The 24,170-nt window shown below is 39.6% G+C and overlaps 1 protein-coding gene across 8 annotated transcripts in view; it reads left to right on the top strand.

The window, feature by feature from the left end:
- Positions 1-3,390: 3,390 nt before the first annotated feature.
- The window catches only part of Zasp52 (Z band alternatively spliced PDZ-motif protein 52), a 60,774-nt gene continuing 39,994 nt past the window's right edge, over positions 3,391-24,170 (top strand). For 2 of the 8 annotated variants that reach the window (XM_070209814.1, XM_070209815.1), the window contains exons 1-3: positions 3,391-3,543; positions 3,804-4,216; positions 19,413-19,570. In XM_070209814.1, coding sequence (XP_070065915.1) covers positions 19,460-19,570 — 111 coding nt within the window. In that variant the 5' untranslated portion in view covers positions 3,391-3,543; positions 3,804-4,216; positions 19,413-19,459. The remainder of the gene's footprint in view (positions 3,544-3,803; positions 4,217-19,412; positions 19,571-24,170) is intronic. The other 6 variants (XM_015168823.3, XM_015168826.3, XM_032436303.2 and 3 more) reach the window with 4 other exon arrangements.

Consider the following 24,170-nt stretch of genomic DNA (forward strand, 5'->3'; position numbering starts at 1 on the left):
AGGGGCAGGGACTAGAGGCAGGGGCAGGTGAGGCAACAGGCAACCGGTTTATGCAACTGCGCAGTTTCTGTCTGAGTTTTGGCTGCAATGTTTGTAGCTGCTTCTTTTTCGCCTGCTTTTTTTCGCTTATTTTTGGGGCGCTAAAAAGGAAAATCAGCCCAAGTTCCAGCAAGAATCAGAGAGACGCCTGTTGCTGTCGCTGTCGCTGCTCTTGTTGTTGTCGTTATTGTTGTTGTAGCCGTCACCCAGATTATCAGGGAAACTGGAGTAACCAGTTTTTGCGTGCTGCCTCTGCTGCCGCTGTGTGGCATGCAACCTAAATATAGAATTATATGCCATGTACCACACAATATCTGGCGTTGCGGCAAGCAACAATTCCGAGATATATATGCATATACATGCCTATAATTTTTATTGTTTATGTGGAGCAGCAAAAACAAAAGCAACAAGAACAACAACAAATGCCAATGCAAGCGCAGCCCCCAAGTCTGGCCAAGTCGCAAAAACACAAACGAATAAACAAATAAAATAAACGAAAAAAAAAAGAAATGGCAAAAATAAACAAATATATAGGTATATTGAGCCAGAGACATGAAGACTTACACTTTTATTAAATGTAACAAAAATTTGTATATGAAAAAAAAAATTACGTGTTTAGAATTTGTGTTTGGCGCGTTTTGTGTTTGCATTTTTATCTTATCAGCCAACACACACACACACACATACACAGGCACAACATACATGCACACCTACTCTCTCTTTGCGCGTGCATTTTCACCTTTCGCTTACCTGTTGATTTGTGGCTCTCGCAAGAGCTGCTGCTGCCATGCTCTCTGCTATGTGTTTGTGTGTGTGTATTTCTCTGCCTGGCAGTGACTTTAACGCTGAGATCTGTTGCCTTCGCCTTCGCCTTTGCCATTCGTTTAAAAGCAACGATCGCGCGCGGTTGTCTTTTGAGTCGGCAGCGGCTTTTCAAATATTTCACGTACTTTAATTTCAGAACCTTTTCAAAAACAAAAAAAAACAAAACTGTGAGTGCAGCTCTGTGCATGTGTGCGTGTGTGTGTGTGTGTGCTACTTTTAAATTTTCATAAACATTTAGTAAAAAACACTTTAACAGGCTTTTGGATCGCAATGAAACCGGCTTCATTGGGAGCAAATGCGAGCCGCTGCGTGATTCATAAAGATCTCGCGCGGCCTCAGCTTAGGCCGCAGCCTGTTTTTGTTGACTCACACAGCTTGCAAATATCAAAAAACAAAAATGAAATAAAACTTAATAATAATTGATGTGTGCGATTTTGACGTAACTAAAGAAAACAGCGCAAAATGTGCACAAAAAAAGCAAAAGTGCAAAAGCGGCTACTAAAAAGCTGTTAAACTACAAGATAAAAAAAAAAGAGAAACAGAAATTATATTAAATTGTTTAACTGTTGTCATCTCTCGCCAAACCGTAAAACGAGGCAGTTTAATTAGCTGCTTATCTGAAAACATTTGGAACTTTTAATTATACACGGAAAGTTTAAAGATCTGCAGCCAAAAGACAAAAATAAAACCAAAAACAATTCCATTTCATATGATAGTATTATTGCTTTATCGCATGTAATATTCCGCTGCTTCTAGTACTTACTTTTTTTGGCACAAATATTTTTGTTATTTGATTGAATTACGCCGCGATTTGTTGTCTTTTTGTGCGTGTTTTCAATGAACACAAGGGGTATATTTGTTGTGTGCATATGCATGTGACAGGCAGCAGGATAACTTGATCAAACCATGTCGGTCTATGTGAAAGCTAGAGACTTGAGATATACTCTATTGTAACAAAAAAAAAAACTATTATTGATTTTGGGGTTTTAGTTATTTAAACTTAACTCGAGGATTTTAAGAATATATAAATTGACAATGTTTCATTTTTTGAAAACCTCTTCCAGTTTCTACCCAAAATTAAAAGAAACTCATGCTTGCGCTTTGGCACGTTTGAGTATCATCTTTAAGCGCTGAAAGCTTCATAAAGATTGGACTATAAACAGCTTTGTAAATCAGAAGAAGGTATTCTTTGTATATGGTGAGGGATGAACGGAAGAATGTGTGTGAGTTTCTATGTGTGTGTAGATAGTTAGAATGTTTGTAATGGCAGGGTATCTCCTTAGTCGAGCACACCCCACCTCACCTCTACTTGTTTTTTGGGTTATATTTTGTTTTTGACTTTTTAGTTATTGTTTTCACAGTGTGCAAAACATGATTTAATTAAAAAGCTGAAATTGTTTTTTCTGGCCCAACGCAGCTGAGTTTATTAAACTATTTGCCGTATTTGTTTATTTATTTATTTTCACTTTGCATTTGCATTTCGTTGTTGCTTAAATCGCTAGAGCTTTTTGTGCCGCAAATATAAAGCATAATATAAATATTTTTCATTTATGCATTTTTTGTGGCTTCTTCGGCAGCATGAAATGAATTATTTTTTAAGTTGCCTGGGCAACATTTGATATTGCGCCGGAATTATGATTGTTATTTTGTATTTAAATTGAATTACATACGAGAAATGCCTGCCAAATAAAGTGGCTCGAGTGCTTAAACTGATTTCAAATGTAGTTCCCCCCCACCCTCACAAAAGATGCGAGCTCTTCAGCTATTACCAAAGATTTAATTAAGGCAACTGCCTGATAGGGCTGGAAACAGAACTCTCTGACGATATGATGTCATATGTTTTTTGTTTTGCACATAACACAATATTTGCGCTTGTCTAAAAGATAATCTAAAAGAATTTTTCGCCTGGAATCTTATGATTTATATATATATATATATATATAGCTTATCATTTGTTCACATTTTGTAGATTTGCCGCATGCTGAAAAATTAAAATGCGAAAGCACCTGAAATCCATTCGAAACATCAAACAGACTTTTGCTGCTGCCCAATAATGAAAACAAAATACAAACAATTAGCAAAATAACAAAATACACAGACACATATATAATCAAAAATATAACTAGATGTATATATTGTACACAATACACTGAGAATAAAACTCAGACAGACATTGGCAGCCGCCGCCGAGTTTGTAGCTTTTCTGTGTCGTTCTCTCAGGTAGGGGGGGCAAGAGGCCGCTGTGGCGGCGCGAGGCGGGGCGGGGCTTGGCTGTAGCTGGCAACGTCTGCCACGCTATACGAGTATTACGTACATATATAGCGGCCATATAGTTGAGCAAAAAAATAACAAAAAAAAAAAAAAAAAGAAAAAGAAGAAAACTTGCGCGGCCCCAAAATGCAGGCAGCGGCGACGTGAACGCCAGCGTTGACGTCGACGCCGACGGCGGCAGCGACGCAGCTGCCACTTGCTTGAAAAGATTTTTAGTTCGAAAAACATTTCACACAGCAAAAAGTTTCGGTTTCGGTTTTGGTTTCGGTTTTTGCTTTAGTTGAGAGAAAATCGTCGCTTAGTTAACGTCGCCCCAAAAGAAAAGCACAAAAAAACGCACCTCGAACAGATCGCAAATAAATTAATAATAAAAAAAAAGTCAATCAATTAGCGAATTCATCAGCCAAAGTGTGTATATAGAAAACAGACATATACAATCAAAATATATTTATATATATACTAGCCATAAATATACTCCATAAGTGTAGAAAAATAAAACGCAGAGCACATAAAATGCGCAACTGACATCATCAGCAATAATACGATAATATTATCAATAACAATACAACAAATGCCTGTGTTATCAATAAACAAATAAATATCCTAATCAAACTCTACCCTCTCTTTCTGACATACATTCTCTCTCTCTCTCTCTCTTTCTTTTTTAGGGCCTAACTAGTGTTGTGTTTATAAAATTTTGTGTAAAATTTCTGTGCATGGTTTCTGAAGGTTAAACCGAAAAATCGAATATCCGACAGCAACAAAATTATATATATATATATATATACATATACATATATATACATAAATTTGTATATAAGCAAATCCCTTACGAAACAACAACAAAATCTAGTGTACAACAATTAACCAACAGTTTCGAATTGTTCAAGAAACAACAACATCTACATTTACAACAACAACAACAACAAAAGCAGCAACAAACATTTTCTGGACACGAACTAGAAAATTTAGTACGTCGCATCAGTTTTTGGCCAGCGCTCAGATACAGATACATCTGCGGCCAGCAGCAGCAGAAATCAGATAAAATATATTCAACAAAAATTTTTAGAAACTTTTCAAGGTGAGTTTATTTTTAGTATATTCGAAATGGCTGCGCGGATTTCTTTCCGAATTTTTCACTGTATGGGTTTTTCTAAATTTTTGCGCTCTGCACGGGTTCTCTAGCCAGATACAGATACAATATCTGGCAGATACATATCGCGCGCTGACAGCTTACGAAATGTCTCTGCCAAATGCATTCATTGTACACGTTCTCTCTTCTGGCCATAAATTCGTTGGCATTTTGCTTTTGTAATATGAATATTATCTAATATATACATTTATATATTAGCTAAATAGGCGCCAAGCGAGTTATTAATGTATCTCTAGGTCAGCCTGAAATGTATCTGTATCTTTTGTGCGGCTGCAGACGGTCTGATTTTTTTGAATATATATTCAAATGGATTCGTCTGCTTCTATTTGACTGTACTCTTTCTGTCGATTCGCTTGGCTGTGCGACGGCAATTGCGCTTTTCTTTGCTTTCGAGTTCTTTTTTTCTGCTTGATCTATTTTCAGCCCAGCAGTCAGTCGGACCGACCCCCTGCCTCCCCTTACCCTCCTCTTTGCCCACATTGCGTATACGCATTGCGCATTGTCGCTGCCTTAGCCACAATACGTAATACCCATTTTCCATTTTCAATTTCCATTTGCCATTTGCCATTTACCATTTACCATTTTCCATTTACCGTTTGCCAAAGACCCATCAGAAATGTGATGTAACGCTGACGCCCCCCGCAGTCCACCCTGCGTCTCCGTTTCCTCTCCGTTTCTGTCTTATACAATGTTTATATTTGCCATATTTAAAGAAAAATATATATCTTTCACCCACGTCAATATTTTTTGCCCTGGCATTTTTCCCAGTTTTTACCTCTACTAGTAGCTAGTTTTTTATGTGCCACAGTAAAGCTTCGGTTTAATGAACTCCGCTGATAACTAAGGTATATAGCATTAATCATTAATCACTTCTTGTTTATAGCTGTCCATCATGCTGATCCATTGAAATTTGATAAGAAACAGTCACAACTTTTAGTAGAACTTTGAGCGCTGTTGCAATGATTCAATGGGAAATCGAATTGTCGATAAGAATTTCATATATTTACGACGGCGTCATTCATTTTGCCACTTGAGTTATTCAAGAGTCATTCGCATAGCCCATGAACAAGTGTTGAGCTCTATTAAACCAGAAGCAATTAGTGTGCGCCACTCGGATACTGTTTCCTGCCACTATCTGGGAAGTTCAAAGGAGTGGAGGGAGGGAGGCAGGGATACTCAAACTGGGAATGGAAATTGAAATGGCAATGGGCATGTGAATGAGCTGCTTTGTATGGGCTTCACTTCGGGGCGTATGTATATTTTTATCAGTTGCCTGTAATTAATTAGGAAGACACAGACACAGACGCAGACGAAGACGACATCAGCTCTGGGCAGCACTTGAAATTGCAATAAAATCTACTCTGCAAATCAAGTCATAAATTAAACGGCAGGCGACTGTCACCGACACCGTGGCGGAAGGGTGACGGGGAGTGGGGTCTGGAGTTGCTTGCTTGGGGCTCCGCCTAATGAGTGCAGCATAAAGCGCCACGCAGCGCTCATTAGAATCGTATTTATGCAGGCGATGAATGACCAACTGATTTAGCCCCACTACCTGCACAGCCACGCCCCATACCAGACGCCCCACACCCCATAGAGCCACCATTCGACATGCAATGCAATCCTCGATCCGTGCAGCTTTCAGTTTGTGCGTGACAATATTTCATGGCTTGAAGTGTACAGAAAAATAAAATACAAAAATTAAATTAAATTCTAGAAAAATGTAACACGATCCAAATAATTATTGCGAATATGCATGAATACCTGAATGAGTGCTGAATGAATACTCGGCGGCTGGGGGCAAAAGAACGCAAACATTTTGCAAGAATTTAACCTTCATGAGCTGTCACGGTAGATTGCCTCTCAGTACTATGCTGATTGGCTCTCTCTCTCTCTCTCTCTCTCTCTCTCTCTCTTTCTCTCTCTTCTTGGCTCTTTATCCCACTCTCTCTTCTTGCCCAGCTAATGTGCTGATGAGTGCATATTTCATTTTGGTTGGCTGTGCACTCTTCAGGCCGTCTCGTGTGTCATTCAGAACAGCCAGAACAATGCAAACAACATCAAAAAGACCATAATTAAATAACACTTTAGTGCATGCAGAAGAGGTTGTCGTGTGCGGAGGTCGGAAAGGGGTGGTTTTGTTAACTATATACAGGGTATCAAGTTGCTTAAATAATAATATATATTTAACAATAATGCTACGCTTTAGAAGACAAATGCCTTTAGGCAAATGCTTCTAATTTTTACAAGTATTTTTTATTTAAATTAAGTACAAGTTGTCTTAAACCAGGAATGAACTGTTGTAAATAACTTTTTGTTAAAGGGCTCTGGGTCTCAAAATAAAGAAAATGGTTCCATAAAGAATGATTAGGCCTATTTCAAGCATGCACATTCTACTTAATTCAAGTGCTTTCTTTCTTCACTTTAAAAATGCAAGTGATTTATGCTGAAAATATACCATATGAATTCAATCGCTATTAATCTAGAATTTAGAAAGGTGTTTTCTTTCGTTGAATGCAGGATATATGCATATTAATTTATTTGTTTTACGGATCCGGTCCATCTCGAAAGCAATCAGACTCGAACTGGGTTATTCACTTTCTCATACGCAACTCCCATCAAATTGGGTTAAACTGGCGGCACACTTTCGCAAAGCTCGCAATCGAGAGTGGCGCCGGACTGGACTGATGGGCCAAGGGGAAATCGGACTGCGGGCTGCGGGCAGCGGGTAGACTGAGACGTGGGCTTACACAACTTGGAGCCCGCAATTTGACTAAGCACGTCGCACCGTCGCAATTATATAACAATCACAATGCGTTAAAAATAAACGCCCACAATAATCGCAAAAAAAAAAACAAAAAATCGTCGTTACGTTGAAGAAGTGCAGATAAAGTTGGGTACCACAGAAACACCGCACCGCAGCTCCACCGTACTACTGCACAGCGGGCTGCACCACAAACGTGACTGGCAGACAGTTTTTGTCTCAACCGCAAAAGTCTCGACGAGCTTGGGTTAAGTGTCAGTCGCGCTCAGTCTGGTCGGCTGATTGACTGATTGACGGACTGACGGTGGGTAAAACCCGCATAAGCAGCCCCGATTGCTGTTGAACAATTAACAATAGTAATAACAATTATAAAACAATAAAATATATTTTGTTTGCCTTGCAGCGTGTTCATAAATCAAAAAATGACCGAGATTGGATAAGGTGTCAGTTGCAGTATCTAATGATTGATTCTATTGCTATTGACTTATTTATGCTTTAAATGCTATTGATTTTTGATTAACTGATTGATTGACTAAGGGCAAGACCAACTGATTGACTGACTGAATGATTGCTTGATTGACAGGCTGATTGACTATCTTTCTTAATGCTTGGCCATATTGCTAAATAACTGACTGACTTATTAGTTGACTGAAGGAAAGACAGACTGATTGACTGACTGATTATCTGACTGATTATTAAATTATTAACTAATATATTCTCTGATTTTCACATTAACTGATTTGTTGATTTGTTATTTAATAAACTGACTAGTAGACTGTATGACTGACTGACTGATTGACCGACGGACTGTCTGTTTATTTGATTGACTGTCTGACGTACACGCCGTAACAAACTAAATGCATAAACAGCCCAGATTGCTGTCGAACAATTAACAAGCGCTATAAAAATGATAAAAGAATAAAATATTATTATGTTTGCTGTGCGGCATGTGCTCATTAATCAGAACGTGATTTTAATGCTACCAAAATCTATTTTCGACCGCACATCTTATCTGATTTTGTGGAATGGCCATTGATGCATGCCTTCCGTATAACCTATTAAAAGAAAATAATGATTATTTAGATATATGTATATGTATCGCTGGGCATATGAAATAACATAGCTGTTGGCGACCTTTGGTATTTCTTTTGTTTGCCGTTTCTTCACCGTGGCCTTCAGCGGGTTTTACTTATTGTTGAGCAATTTTTATTTTTTGTACAAGATTTCAATTTATTTTTACTCTTAACATCTATTTCAATAGACTATTCGCGCAGACGTCAATGCCAAAGTCACATATCAAATTTGATTGTCACATTTTTGTCGGTTCAGCTCGTGCTGACAGCCAGGCGAAAGTGAAAGAGAAAAATCTCAATGAAAAACTTACTGGCCGAGCAGAGGCTCTGCAATTTGTCCTTACCCTTGGCAGTGAACGGGAGGGGGAAGGAGGGGTCTTGAGGCACAGAAGGCCGCAGCGGAAATTAGGCGCAACGTTTGCAGACAGTCGGCGAGCTTGTGTTTAGCAAAGCTTTCTATATATACTCAATATTGTTGTATATATATATATCGCTCATAATTTATTATAAAATGTGCCAGGGAAAATATCTTTCAATGAAAAGTAAAATACTATATACACATCTCTGTAGTAGACTATGCTGGGCGCACAAAAATAAATTATAATTTGCACACGACTTGCCAAAAAAGCAAGACACGAAATAACTGGGAGCCAGAGCTAAGATCGCGTAGGCGTTGAACGGATAACAACGGCAGCTGCGAATTCCATATGAATAATTGGGATCGAATAAGTCCACTCGACAGATATCATAAATTTCGAAACGAAATTCTCTCGCAAGCCCATTGACTAGCTAGTTTGAAATGCATTTTGGCAGCTTGCAGCTCACAGCTCGCAGCTCGGATTACCTTGCCACAAATACTACAAATGAGAAAAGTGACACAGACAACAGCCGCCTTTGACACTTGAAATAGTTTTTGGCTGAAAAATATGTTTTTAAGCAGGCCGAACAGCACAGCGGAGACCAAACAAGCAGCAACAACATTGTTGCAGCAACAACAGCATTGCCACATGCTGGTTGGGGGTGGAGTAGGGGTTCAGCTGGCACATTTTGACACTTGTCGCCGTCCATTAAACAAACTGACAAATTGGAAGTGTTGCCAGCCTCGACCAGACATCAAGAACAATACACAATGTTTGCTGCAACAGCTAGACAAGTAGATAAACTGTGCGCGACTGCGTCCATACCCTGTACGGAGCTTTGAGTGGAATATAGTAAAAGGAAATATTTAAAGCTAAATATAAAATTATTCATAGCAAAAGCCAGACATTTTTATTTACGAATTTGCTAAAGCATTTTTACAAAGCTTGATTTACACTTAAAATTTTATGATAAATTTCTTATTTTAATCTATATCTCGAATTTTATTGTTCTTGTGTTAAACACACAATTTATCTCTCTTTAACTATTGTTCTGCAGCTATCTCCTCTTAAATTCCAATGCTCGAGGAGATTCGAAATATAGCAAAGAGAGATAAGTTGAAGAGATATATTGAATTGAAACAACAAAGCCAAGGCCTATAGCCGGATAATCAAAAATCGTATATAAAAGTTGACATCATTTTTAACTAGAAAAAGTCTTTTGAAACATTTTAAAATTCCGTTTCCAACCTAAGCGCATAAAGGTGTAGTTGAGGGAATTGGAATCCCGGCCTCAAACAGGTTCGCTTTCGACCCTGCCAATTCACGAGTAACTATAAATAAAACAAGCGAATGTTATTTGATATTTGATAAAGAGATTTCTAGCTGATTAATTTGTTGGCATCTGCAAGATACTTGTGAACTTACGAGACGCACAGATGTGCCCTGTGGCAGTCTGTGCTCTGTTTAGATGCGGGATGCGGCATGCGGCATGGTTAACAAATTCATTTAAGTGTTTTCACTGTTGCCATTACAAATTTGCCAGAGCCGCCGTTTTGCCGTTTTGCCGTGTGTAAAATCCAGCACTTTGTCAACTTAATTGCAGCACTTTGTAAACTGTCAGAGCACATCTACAACGAGCCGAGCTGCAGGCAGAGACGCAGAGGCTGAATGACTTGGCTAGGACACCCACGCGAAGGCATTGTCATTGCCTGTGGCCAGGCCAATTTTTGGGTGGCAACAAGTGTTACTTTGCCTGCAGCCTGTTGCGATAAATCGAATGGAGGTCAACTAGAAATTGTCCAATTTTGATTGAGAATTATGGCTGTGGCAAGTGGGCAGCATTCGCTAAGCAGGCCTTTGGCATGGGTTGGTTCACAATCTGGCGCCTGTCACCTCCCAGTCGAGCCCTGGACCTTAACTGCCAGCAGTAGCCAGTGGCAGTTGGACACAGCTTGCAGTTGAAATCAATTAGCTGCGGCACGGGCTGTCAACTGTCTTCGAGCAGACAGTTCGAGCCGGATTCGAGCCGCAGCCCATTTGCATACTATATGCAATTGCATTTCGGTTAATCGCATTTTGTGTGTTTGGCCATTAAAGCCACAAATTATGCACAAAAGGTAATTAAAAATAGTTTTAATTTAATTGCATTTTGTGTTTGTTTAATCAAATGGCAAAATGCATTCGCCTGAGCCCACGATTATCGCTGTCTGCTTAATCAGACCCAAACTCCAGGCAATTTTTTAGTTGGCGACTTCTGCTGTGGAGCATTAAATGTATTTAAGTGTTGCCCTCAATTAGGAATATGTTCTTTATTTTAAGAATAAAAAACTCTGAACTCTTTCCTTTTTTAACTAAACTATGTTTTTTTTCCATTTTTTATATTAAGAAGAATGACAAATAAACAAATACAAGTGTTTCCGCTGCCGTCTATGCCCTTGTAGAGAGTTAGTTTATATACAGAATATCCCATTCAAAAGGAAGCTTTTGTAAAAAGTTACTAACTTGTACGCTTTGCGCTGATTTCCAAACTGTCATTCAGTCCCGATAAAGTCTTTAATATGTATGTGTATATATATATATATTTATGTAGATTTAGTTCAACCGGATATAGAACAGTGTTGACAATGTTGCAATATTGTGTTGCAAATATAAACAAGAGTTTGATAAGCATATTAAATGCTAATTATACAAACATAAAAAGAGCTCAAATGTGTTTAAAAAAACTGTTTCAACAAAATGAAATAGTTGGCGCGCGGCTAATTAAATAAATGCGCTGATAATTACGCTTTATTAGCTCAAAGAACTAATATGGAATTAACTATTTCAGTGACAGATTCTATAAATGCATTAATTTTGTTTTCTTTTTTTCTTCATTTGACATTGTTTAATGCTGTGGTTTAAGCATTGACATCAAGTTTAATTTATGGGATTTGTATTTTGATTGTTTTATATTATATTTAATTACATTTTGCGAGCAGTCGCGCAGCGCTTTTTTTATTGAATTGTAAATAATGACAAAACACAACTCGCAATAGCGACTATATATATATGCACATATATAAAAAAATATATATAAAAATGTATATATATTTGTATGCAGATATAGTATATGATTCAGCTTAATGCATTAACTTATCGCCTGCGTAGGCAGTGACCGATTTGCAAACAAACAGCAACAAAAAATAATAAATAATTTAAAATTAAACAGTTGCTGAACAAAGAAAGAACAAACAGAACGTCATAAACAATTTCACGGTTCGCTTTATATTTAAGTTCCTTTTTTTTTCAATATTTTTCGATCGCTTGTTTTAGTTAATAAATGTATTGATGCTTGCATATTTAAAGAGTAATGCAGATTGTTTTTAAAATGCATTTTAGCAGCCAATCGAGAGAGCTCATAAACAATTTACTAACGCTGTTCGGCTTAAATTTGAAAATCATTTGCAATGCGTAGAAATTTTGCAATTCAATATTTTAATTTGAGCGTACAGAAAATGAATCAATTTTGAGTCCACTTTGCACTGACAGGTCTGGGATAAAAATGCGATTCCCATTTGATGCTATATATAATTATAATGCCTCGCTATGGTCGCATTAATTATATGCAATCAAAATACGCATAAACTTAATTCGAGTGTGCCTGCATGTGTGTGTGTGGATGTGTGGGTGTGTTTATCAATTTACATATTGCAGGCGTATGCAAAATTTCTGCAATTATAGATGGCAAATTGCAAACGCTATTTTTTGATCATTTTATTACAACAACAATTTTTATGCAAAATTATATTTATGATAAAAACTATATATGTATGTATATATATTTATATGTATTTCTGCACAACACAAAGACAAAGTTTTGGCCTTGGTTAAAGTTCAATCGTAGTTATTATCAGATAAACTGACCAAAGTTCTTGCAATTCTCTCGAGTGCATTAAAAACTGTTGAGTAAATTGTAATCATTGCAGTTTCAAAGGGCAGACATGGATTACATTGTGGTAATGAACTTATCACACGCCTGTCTGCCTCTGAGTGTGCTGACAGAGGCCAGGACTCAGCCAGCAAATAAGTAGTAGGTGTGCGGCAGGGAAGGGGAATGTGTCGCCCACCTGTGCAGCATTTGTTGGCGAGGATTGTGACAAGTCAAGGCGAAGTCAGCGCATGGCCATTGCCCAGACTGTCAAGGCATAGGGGCGTAGAGTGGGGCAGGGCAAATAACTTGCTGGATAAGTAGCTAAGCAAAACTTTGAATGATACACAAAGAGAGCTCCGGGAATGTCTGGCCAAAAGACGGATAGACGCTATGTCTGTCAAATTGGCGCATTCTCAATGTCACTTGCATTCTTTTGGCATCGCATTTGGACGTGTTTGCCCTGGCTGCGCAGTTGACAGAGCACTTGAAAGCGCCAAGAAGCAAAATATATTCACACACGCACGCACACTAAAACAACAGCAAGTGTCACTTTTGTCAGCTCTTAAATGTGTCTGTGTGCCAGGCAAAATATGAGCGCGCATCAAGAAAAAAAAAAAAGTAGAAAAATAAATGCCAAGCCAAACATTACGTATACGCCGCATGCAGCGCGCAGCTAAAAACTGAAAGCGAAAAAAAAGAAAACAACAACAACAACTTTTCGAATACTCAAGTGTTTTGATGCACTGACAGATGCAGAATGCAGGGTAGTGTGTGTGCGTGTGTGTTTGTGTGTGTGTGTTGTTATTGCTGCTGAGTGAAAAAGTTTTGCGTTTTTCGCAGCGCTTGATAAGCGCCGCACACAGCAAAAAGTCGTCGAGCCGTTGAGTTACGCCCATTTAGCACGCGCATTGCATTAGACAGACTGAAGAGCAACAGCCAGGCAGTCAGGCAGCCGCAGGAGAGGCAGGAGCAGCAGCTAGAGCCATGTCCTGGCCCGTGGATCACGCACACACACATGACGTCACGTTCATGTCACGTCACGTCGCATCAGCGAATGCCTTTGCAATGGACCAAAAAAACAAACAAAAAAAAGCACATTCTAAAGCAAACTAAAAATCACTCGACTCTCGGCACCAACTTCAGATTCACTCTAGCCAAAGTTTAGTTTGAGCGCGTCAGAGAAAAAAAAAACCAGCTGAAAAAAATAAACGGCTAAAAAAGTTGGCGGGCAAAAAACGCAGCCGCACAGTTTGAAGTGTACGTGAAATTTGCATAAATGCGAAATCAACGCGTTCTCGCTTCTTGGCGACTGACTGGCCCCCGGGACTAAAGAGAGCCCAATACGAGACACACACACACACACACACACACACACTCGCACACACATACATGCGTATGGTGTGTGCCATTTTGCATGGCTTGTTATTTCATGACAGCCTCGTTGGCTGCATTTTGTTCCTAATTTCCCCTCCTGGCAGTTCAGTGGGTGAATGTCGCCGCGTTGACGCGCCAGACGGCAGCCCCAGAGCCACACAACAAACTTCACTTTTGTTTGGCCCAAAAAGCCAACAAAACAACAGCAACAACAACAAGCTGCAGCAAGTAGCAGCAGCAGCAACAACAAATAAACTAAATAAACTCTCAAGTAGTTTCAGCTGCTTCTTGGGGCTCGGCCACTTGACGTGCCCGTTGCATGCAACTAACACATACCCCAAACTCATCCAGTTCCAGTTGCAGTTGCATTCGCCGCTGCCCCAGCCATTGCCGCTGGTTGCTCCCAGATCTCGTTTGGCTGCCACTCTCCAATGGTAGCTTCTGGCTCTGCCTTGCGTGTTGCCACAGGCTCGAGTGGCTTTTAATGAGCTGTTGCATATGCAGTTTATTAATGTGTTGAAAATCCCCCAACAACAACAAAATGCCCACTGTGTATTTGTTGTTGTTGTTATTATTGTTGTTGCTGTGGCATGCCAGCCAAAAGTTTGTCTAACTTTGAATTTGTTTGTGCCCATAAAAAATTCAAGAAAACCTCTTCCAGTTGCACCACTTGCAATTAGTAGCCTCATTAAAGACGAATAACGTGTAATGTGTTCACTTTCTATTTATTTTTTTTAGTCTTATTTTTATTTTTTTTTAATACTTTGCATAAATTTTTAATGCATTTATCACATTTTGCTTGATTTAAATAATTATTTGATTGATTGTTGAGCGCTGACTTGGTCAATCGCTGTTGTCGTTGGCTTTGCGCTGTTCGTAATAATACCTATAAATAAATACCAATACCTTAACAGCTGCTAGCCGATTGTAAGCTTAACTGTTTCAGTTCGGATTTCCAATATACTCTATGAACTAGATTCGAACCTTAAACCAAGTCAAAAATAATAGCGAAACTTAAATATGAATCAAAGCATCGCCAATTTTGCTATCAGCCCTGCAGACCTGTTAAATGCATCTACATATCTATCAGTTATGTGTATCTGTATATCCATCTATCTCTCTATCTATATATATATATATATTTATATATCTATCTATTATAAGTCTCGCTCTATCCATCTGCCTGTCCCTCTATCTATTTATTTATCTATCTACATACATGTATATAATATAATGTATTTATTTTTCCAATCCGTCTTGTCTATGCTGTCCTATTGTATCCATATATACATATACCCACTGATCCATATATGTGTAGGTATTTCTATATCTATATCTATGTTTATGATTGGCACTAAATCGCAACGGTATTTCGGCAAAAATAGCCTCCAACTTCAGAGTCCAAGTTATCTCTCACTGCCCAAATCTAATCATTGAATCGAACAGAAAAAAGAAAACGAATCAAAAAAACAAGCACAAAAAATGGAAAAAGAAACGAAAAGCCGCAGCTAAACATGTTTGAATTTTGGCCTTAGCAAGACATCGGGCTACCCTGTATTCAAATGGTTTCTTAATAATAAATGGTTTTGCTGCCAACAGGCAAAATCTATTAAAGTGTATGGAAATGTGTATGGCCCAGCTGGTCGGGCCGTTGTTTGGAGGGTATCACAAATTGTGCTTCATTATTTACAAAGATTTTGAGCAGCGTGCGAAATCCCCAAACCGAATTGCCGTATCCAGTTGCCAGTTGCCGGTTGCCGGCTGCCGGCTGCCAGTTTTCAGTTGTCCCCACCCGCTGACCCTACCGCATGACATCATCAGCGTTAAAAGAGGCAACGATCCGCGGTGGCCAGTGGATGCTTCAGTTGGTTTTTGGTTTTTGGTTTTCGGTTGAGTTTCTGAGGTTTCGGGCTGATTGCGTTGGCTTCTACACTTTGCTTGGCTTCTCATTGTTGTTGTTGTTGTTGTTGTGGCTGCTCGATTAGGGGCCGGTCGGTCATTTGCTTTATGCGGGTCAACAAAATGCGAGATGGAACGGACCATTGGACGATTGAACGATTGAACGATTGGATCATTGGAGTAGTTGGTCAAACCTAAGCCAAAAGTGCTAATGGCACAAAATGTGTGCGTCAGAAATCAATTCGATGCTTGTTTGGTTTTCGCTTTTATTTCGAGCTGTTGCCGTATTTTCATTCGATTTCCCCTACGGCGATTCGGCTTAAATGTTTGGCTTTCTGTTCTGTTTTTTTTTTGTTTTAAATATTTTTACATGCGGCGTAAAAGCCACGCCCAAAAATTATGTGCACACACAAACATGCCGTAATGCCATAAATCACCCAAACTACCGAATGCAAATTGATTTGTTGCTTTCCGTGAATCAAATGAAATGAATTGCAACGGCTGCTTGTGCCACAAGGGGGGCCTGGCCAGGCTGCAGGAGCGGACTTGGTAGAGCTTGCAAAGAGAAGATCAAATATAATCTTCAGATTAGTTCTGGCAACTCAGCTTGAATTGCTTTCCCTACTAATTGGGCATGTTTTGCTTTAGTTACATTCAGATTTGTTTGTTTGTTTTTTAACCTGGCAATTGGCAATCCGCTCCTGGTCAATATCAATACCAATACCCACGTTCCCAACGTCAACAGCAATAATAACACCAGCAACTGCGACACCCGGTCGCAATTGCCATGCAAAATTCAGCAGGCACAGCATGACGAATGGCAGACCCCCGCACTCCCTTAACCCCTCGCTCCGTCTTGCCACTCCCCTGGCTCTTGACTGCATATAAATAAATTTTAATTTGCCAATTGTGTGTAAAACTTATTAGCGATAAGTTTGTTGCAGCCACAAGCTGTCACATATCCACAGCAAAAGCTACAAATACAGCTACAGATACGGTTGTATCTACATATGGGCACAGAGCTTTCTGCTTGTTTATTTTGCAAAATGTCTGGTTTGTTTCGTTATGTGAGGAAATAAGATACGTGGTATCCGTGCCTGCTCGCCGCTCGTAAGCCGGCATTTGATTATTAGTCATAAAGCTGCAATGGATTGGGGTTAAGTTTATTAATGATATCTGTAAACGCTGCTAGGTTCGCCCAGTTGACAGGTTAAAGCCGACAGCAAGGAAGTCGACATATTTGTCGCCCAAGTGCGGATAAAGTTATCAATAATAATGTATTATTGCTTCTACAACTATAACGAGCTAAATAGGGAGAGTTATATGTAAATGTTGTGGTATACAAAAATACATTATGTCATTTATTCCAGTGTTCCGTTGCTCTATTGATTCACATTCCACTGTTCAATATTCGTTAGCTACTGACTTATATGTATTTAAGGGGAGTGTCTTGAAGAGTTGATTTTACATGTTTTGGTATAAAACATAACATTCCTCCACATATTCCTGTGTTACATTATTCCATTGGTGAATATTCCACTGTTCCATATTCCGTAGCTCCAAGCCTTAAATGGAGAATGTTAAAGAAAGAGTGCAGTTTGTAAATGTTTTCGTATGAATAATAATATTCTTTCACATGTCCCCATGTTCCATTTGTGTACTATTCAGTATTCCACTGTTTCATAGCTTAGCTCCTGGGCTAAATATACTTAAAGGGAGTAGCTCAAAGAGTATTGTTGATTAGTGTTCTGATATATACTTTGACATTCTTCCACATATTCCACTGCTCCATTTAGCCGCTGGCTAATTTTCCGAGTCCATTTTCCACTGTTCCATATTTCTGAAGCTCTTGGCTAATGCTCTAAACAGTTGTTGAGCTGGCTATTAGCATCCACATACATATTACAGACCTATGCATATGTTTGGGGCGAGACCATTAAACCTCAATTCTAATGCCAGTAATTAGCCAGCACACACATTTACACTCGCACACACACACACACACAGACAGACACAGGTGTGTACGCGTACTCGTAGCTGGTTGGAATCTCAGGATTCACTCAGGTGGCGTTTATGTTTGCACACTTTCCGTTTTGCGGCGCGTTTATTCAGTGCCAGTGTTTGGGGCACTTGGCGCAGCTCTTTTTGGCTTTTCACATTTATTTAATATTTTAATTAAATTATTTCATGTGCATGTGCATACGTTGCCGTGCCGCCTAATGGGGCAACTTCACATGGCGGCGGCATAACATTTACATGCAAATGCTGCCGTATTATGGGCCAACTCAAGGCCCCCCTCTCAGGGAGGGAGGGCTCCCTCTTTCCCTACCTGTCTCTGGTTCTCTATACATGCTGTGGACTTGAGGATCGAGCTGGTGCTATTACCACCCGCACTTAACGTTAATTAAACTGCTGTGTGTGCTAAAATGTGTCTCTGTTTCTCTCTATCTGTGTGTGTGTGTGTATGTGTCTGTGTGTGTTGGTTTGTGTGTGGCATATCCTGCAAGTGGCCGTAGACTCGTTGCCGTGTCCTTGTCCTTTGTAGCTGGCAGCTGCTGTCGTTTTAATAGCTTAATGTAGTTACTTCCACTTTGAGTGTCTTCCTTCCATGCTGCACTGAGCTGGGCATGGGTAACCATGGGGCTGGGCTGGCCTGGCCTCGGCTAGGTTGGTGGGCGTCTTTGCTAATAAAAAACACAACACTCAGCAAAATTGTTATGCAGCAAACTAAATCAACAGACACACTCCAACACTGGCACACACACATACGCTGTGCAAATTACAACGCAGCCATGACGACTATAACCAGGAAAAAAGCCATGTAAGCCACACTTACATACAACTGGGCCCCCGGATCCATGTGCACTCAATGCGTGCACTTTTTGCACACACTGTGTGTGTATGTGTGTGCACATAGTGGCATTCAGTGTGTGCACACGCTGAAGAAAAAAGGCGATATCTAACAAAGTTTAGCTCGTTTTATGTTTTATGCCCATGCTCAGCTAAAGGCTGTGGGGTATATTGGCTTGTACTTGAAAAGCATTTAAGCCATATATATATTAATTAAATTTTATTAATCTATTATATACGAAATGGAATACCGATATCTTTGTCAGTATGATATTATCTATAAATATCGATTGTTAGACATAATGCCTTAAGCATAATAATATTAGATAGTAGATTTGAATTGGAAAATTAAAAAAAAGGTTTATCCATAATCTGCCTATTTATTACAATAAAAAGGTAGAGTATTTGCTAGTGTACTATTCAAGTCCTGTTCTGTTGCTGCTGCCTAACATCAGCCGAAAGTATGTTGGCAGTTTGGCACTGGAGAAGCTTCTTCTTTTTTTATTTCGCATGCGAGAATGCGCTGGCAGCTGCAGCTGCCGCAGAGATCAAAACTGGCCAAATAGGAATAGGACTAGAGATAGAGAGTGTGCGAGAGCGAGAGAGAGAGAGAGCCAGGACTTGGGACAGGAATTGTGTGGCATGGCAGTCGGGATTAGCATGTTGTATGCATGCCTGAATAATGTCTTTATTAGTGTGTGGCACGTGGGAGCTGCCTGTGTTTCGGACTGTGTTTCTTACATATTTTGCGCTTTTGTTTTCAGCTATTTTGTTGATCTTTTTTTGCTTTTTGTATTTATATTAATTAGTCGGCTACGTGATATCAAGTATACGCCATTTGTTTCCGTTGTTGCATTGCATCTACTTATAACTGACTTTTGTCTTGCTCCATTTACAGCTCCCCCCGCATCCCCTCAGCAAATTCCGGCTTAGTGCAATAGGAAAATGGCCCAACCACAATTGCTGCAAATCAAATTGTCACGTTTCGATGCCCAGCCCTGGGGATTTCGCCTGCAGGGCGGTGTGGACTTTGCCCAGCCGCTGTTAGTGCAAAAGGTAAGTGCCACGCCCACACTGGGCTCGACAAGTGGGCAGATTCAATTATCAGTGCTCAGATTTGCTTTTAATTTTAACTGTGTTGCCAATCGGAATATTTTCGTGGGTCGAAATTGACCAGCGAAAAAAACAAAAGAGATATTGGGGGAAAAAACTATATATATTAGCTTGGCAGTTAATTTATTTATGCATTTAAATGCGGATTTCTTTTTTGTTGTTATTTGTTTTTTGTTATAAATAAATTTGTAGCGATTTGTTTTTTTTTTTTCGCGCGCGGGATTTTGCGCACGGTACGCGAAAACTTTTACCCACCATTTTCCAACAACATTTCCTTTGCTGCCATTTTGGATATTTTATGTGCACACACACACACACACACCCACACATACATATATATATATATATATATATATATATACAGATAGCGCGCGTGTATATGTCTTCTTGTGTACAAATTGTTCAACATTTATAAATTATTTCTAATAATTTTACATTTCTGGTGACACGCACTCAAATTCAACCAAATCATTTGGAATATGTATTTTTTAGTAGTTTAATGCTTCCAACGCGTATGTATGTGAGTGTGTGTGTGTGTGTGTATAAGTGTGTACACACTTGTATAGGATTAATAACTTTATCTATATTTATATATGCTACATATTGACATATGTATACACCCATAAGCTTTATGGCTTTATGGGGGGCTGTTAATGTTGTTTGCCTTGCAAAAAATGTATGCGAGATATGATTTTTTATTTGGAAAACTGTGAAATAGAGATATGAATATGAGTTATGTGCCAGAGAGATTATGTTTATGGCCTTTGCAACTAGGCCAGGCCACAGATGGAGCATTAAATTTGAATACCTTGTACAGCTTTAATTCAATTAATTTGCCAAACATTTGTGGCTGACAGTTATTTAACTTAAAGCAGTGCCAGTTTGATGAATTTTAAAAATAGTAGCAGGGAGAGATAGAGAGAGAGGGAAAGCTTTAAGTGGCATCACTTGTTGGCAGCCAATTCAATTTAGTTGGTTCAAAGCTCGGGAAAAGCTGCATTTCAGCTACTCGAAACTAATAAAGTATTTCAGTTTTTTGGAATTTGATTAGAGCCAATCTCACGCTCTTTTGACTTTGAAGTGAGTGCATTTGATGCCATGTTGTCAATCGAATGACTCGCATTCGGCACTCAGGCATGTCTGTCGAGTGGACACATGAATCATTGCCTCGCACTGACCCCTCGAACTGTGACAAACTGTTGCCGGTTACGCTGTGAATATGGTTTCGAGTGTATTCAGGGCTGGTTGTGAATCAGCGCAGCACAGATAAGAGTTCGACTCATGCACATATTTATAGATAGGCGTGTGTCAAGCGACTGTCAGCTCAATGTCAACATTTTTTATATTGATGGCATATTGTACAAATTGTTCTTCATAAATTGGATGGCTTTAATTAATGTTTAATGTTTCGATGCGACTAGAAAAATGTCTGAATTTAAGAATTTATTCTAGTTCAATATTATTGTTTATCTAGCAGCCGCAACAATAACAACAACAAGCTTTGGTAATTGTTTGAGCGTAACAGCATTTGCGAATGCGTGTAAATATTTTATTATGCCACACGGAATTTATTTCGTTGACATTTTCAAACGGCACCAAAAGCACCAAAAACAACAAATTTCTGTTTACTTTGGCATTACAAATTAGTTCAGCTGCTAATGGGCCGAAGAGTGGTCGTGGGTGTGCCAAAGGCGGCCGCTGGGGGCGTGGCAATACTATAGAAAAGCGCAATATCTATTTAAACAGCCGTTTCGTTGGGCTGATTTATGTCAATGCTATGCGACCGTCTCTCGGTCTATTTAAAACGCGATTCCAATTTCAAAAATGCTCAAGTGCGATATTTTTGCCAGTTTTTTGTAAAATATATAAATATATATTTTGAATGCCCGCCGATTTGTTGGACCGTGTCTGCTGCGTACTGTTTGCATATATATTAATTGCTCTTTAAATCAATTAATTGGTTGCAATGCATAAAATGTTGTCCCTGCGTCAATTAGTGCATAAAAATAATGACAATCCATGTTGACGTCAATTAGGAGCGCCATCAAACTGGCCAACAAACAATGTTTTCCGGCTAGCCAACACACATTACAACAACAACAACAACAACAACTACAACTACAACAACAAGGCGACCACAGAGTAAAAGCCATTAGCAGTTAGTAGCTTTTATTTGGCCAATTTAGCGGGCAGAGTGCAATGCGAAAAAAAATATCCAAAACTTAAACGTGAATTGTATTTATGTGATGGACCACGGGATATGCTAGAGTTGATTGCAGAAAAGTATAGGTTGGAGTAAGCATAACCACAGTAGGTGAAGCTATTTATAATGTTAGATGGATAGTTTAATTATTGTTAAAAATGTACTTAATTGTGCTAAAAAGGCTAGACAATAACAACGTAAGGGTTCATATAACTTGCAAGATAATAAAACGAAAAGTAGAAAGAAGAAAATATCAATAGAACTCAAATCAGGTATTAATATTTAATATAAGAACTATTAAAGTATTTATGTGCGACTCAGATTGTAGTTAAAAACCCAACTGTCGCCTAGTCGCATACAACCTCTGCGTTGTCTTTAGCCCAGGGTGTTCGCTTGCAAATTTGTTGTTATTTATGCCAAAATCACGCAACATAAATTCCACAACAACGCGAAATGTTTGTGTGCTGATATTAAACAAAAAAATAAAAAAGAAAAAAAGAAGAGAAACGAGTATTAATAATTTAACTAGGAAAACAAACTGCTTTTGATGCAGAGATTTGAGTGCAGTCCCCAAACTCCAAGCAGCGGTTCTGCCAGATTTCTCTAGAACCCCCTTCCTCTAATTTTTATTGAAAAGCTCTTTGCTTTATTTGTTTGTCTGCAAAAAAGGTGTCTGAGCCCGGGCTGAGCTGCCTGTTTGCTGTCTCTGGACCTCTCTAAGTCTCTGCCGAGTCGGGAATCTTGACTGCAGCCGTCAGCTGTATGGCTTGGCGCCTTTTGAACACTTCAAGCTCAATTGAACTTAGAATGGGCCCTACTTGAGGCAGCTGCAGCAACAGCAGCTGTTGCAAGTGCGTTAAAACTTTGCTGCCACGTCAAGGTGTGCCTGACGTGGCACGTAATGAGCCCGCGTTGCCAGGATACGCACGCTGATGAGTCTGGTGTGGATGTGGATGCGGCTGATGATTCCGCATCGAGTCGCAGCTGAGCAGAAAGTGAGCATTACCACTCGGGACCCAACATAATGTCAGCTAGACAACAAAATCTGAGCACCGTCAACTGGTGTGTGCGCGTATTTATATGTGTGTGCGTGGGGAGGACTCTTAAAAAAGGGCCAACAAAGTGACGGGCTGCTCATTAAGTAAAATCAACTGAAACTGACCGCTGATGGAGGAGCATAAAAATAAGCTACTCAGCTGCTTAAATCGGATTAATTTATGCTTTCGCGCTCTAGGTGTGTGTGTGTGTGTATGTTTAAGTGTGTAGCACGTCGAACGCCAAATGAAGTCCTTGTTGTTGCGGCTACTGAAGGACCTGCCAGGTTGCTTTTTTTTGTCGTATGCGTTTTTCGTTTTCTTTAGTTTTCATTGTTTTCTGGTTAAGCTTTATGCTGCCGGCTTTTCGCAACACACACACACACACCGACAAACACAGGCCACAGGCAGACTCTCTCACATATTGCCACGTTTATATTTCATTATCAAGTGCAGGGTCGGTTGGTCAGAAGAAAAAAAGAGAACGTCACACAAAAGGCCAAAGCCAACGGGCCAAAATAAAAGCGAAAGCCAAACCAAACCAAACCAGACCAGACCAAGCCTGGCCAAGGGTCCAGAGTCCACAGTCAAGAGCAGCTCAACGCGCTTTGGTTGACTTCATCTGTACAAATAATGGAGCCAAATAAGTAATACAAAGAGCGTAAATTCGGTTTAGTACAAATTTCCTGGCCAACGACTGCCCGCCAAAAAAAATATATGCAAAAAAAAAAAGCAAATGAAATAAAATTGGTAAAACCAAATTTCAACGAGCTTCAACTGAAAGGATGCAGCCTCGGCTATTAGCCAACTTAAAGTCTAGACATGCCCTGCTCTTGCCTGGCCTGGTCTGGCCTGGCCTGGCCTGGCCTGGCTACTAACAAGCTAGCGTCGGCATCCAAGGCAACCGACGAGCAGTTCCTATTCCTCCTTTACTCTACGCTGCGCCCTCCTGCCACATGTGCCATCGTGTCTCCCATTCCGAATTTATATTCATTCAACTCTGCGTTTGCTGCATGCAAATCTGTTTTGCGTGTTTTTGTTTGTTTTTCGCACAAGTCGCCGTGTTTGCCCCTTGCCCCGACGCCCCGGCCAGAGCCATTAATTATTTGACTCCTGTCTGGCTGCATTTTCGTCTGCTTCGGTGTTTGTCTTTGTCTCCAACTATGAAAATTCATAATTTTCAACCACGCTTTGTATGCCCTGCGTCAAGCGAACAAATAAAAGGAAGCTCAACAACTAAACAAAGTTTGATGCATGCCCTGACTTTAGTCTGATAACATAAAAATGTTAACAAGAACTATTTAAA

The sequence above is a fragment of the Drosophila virilis genome, chromosome 5, assembly GCF_030788295.1.
Source record: "Drosophila virilis strain 15010-1051.87 chromosome 5, Dvir_AGI_RSII-ME, whole genome shotgun sequence".
NCBI classification, from domain to species: Eukaryota; Metazoa; Arthropoda; class Insecta; order Diptera; family Drosophilidae; genus Drosophila; species Drosophila virilis.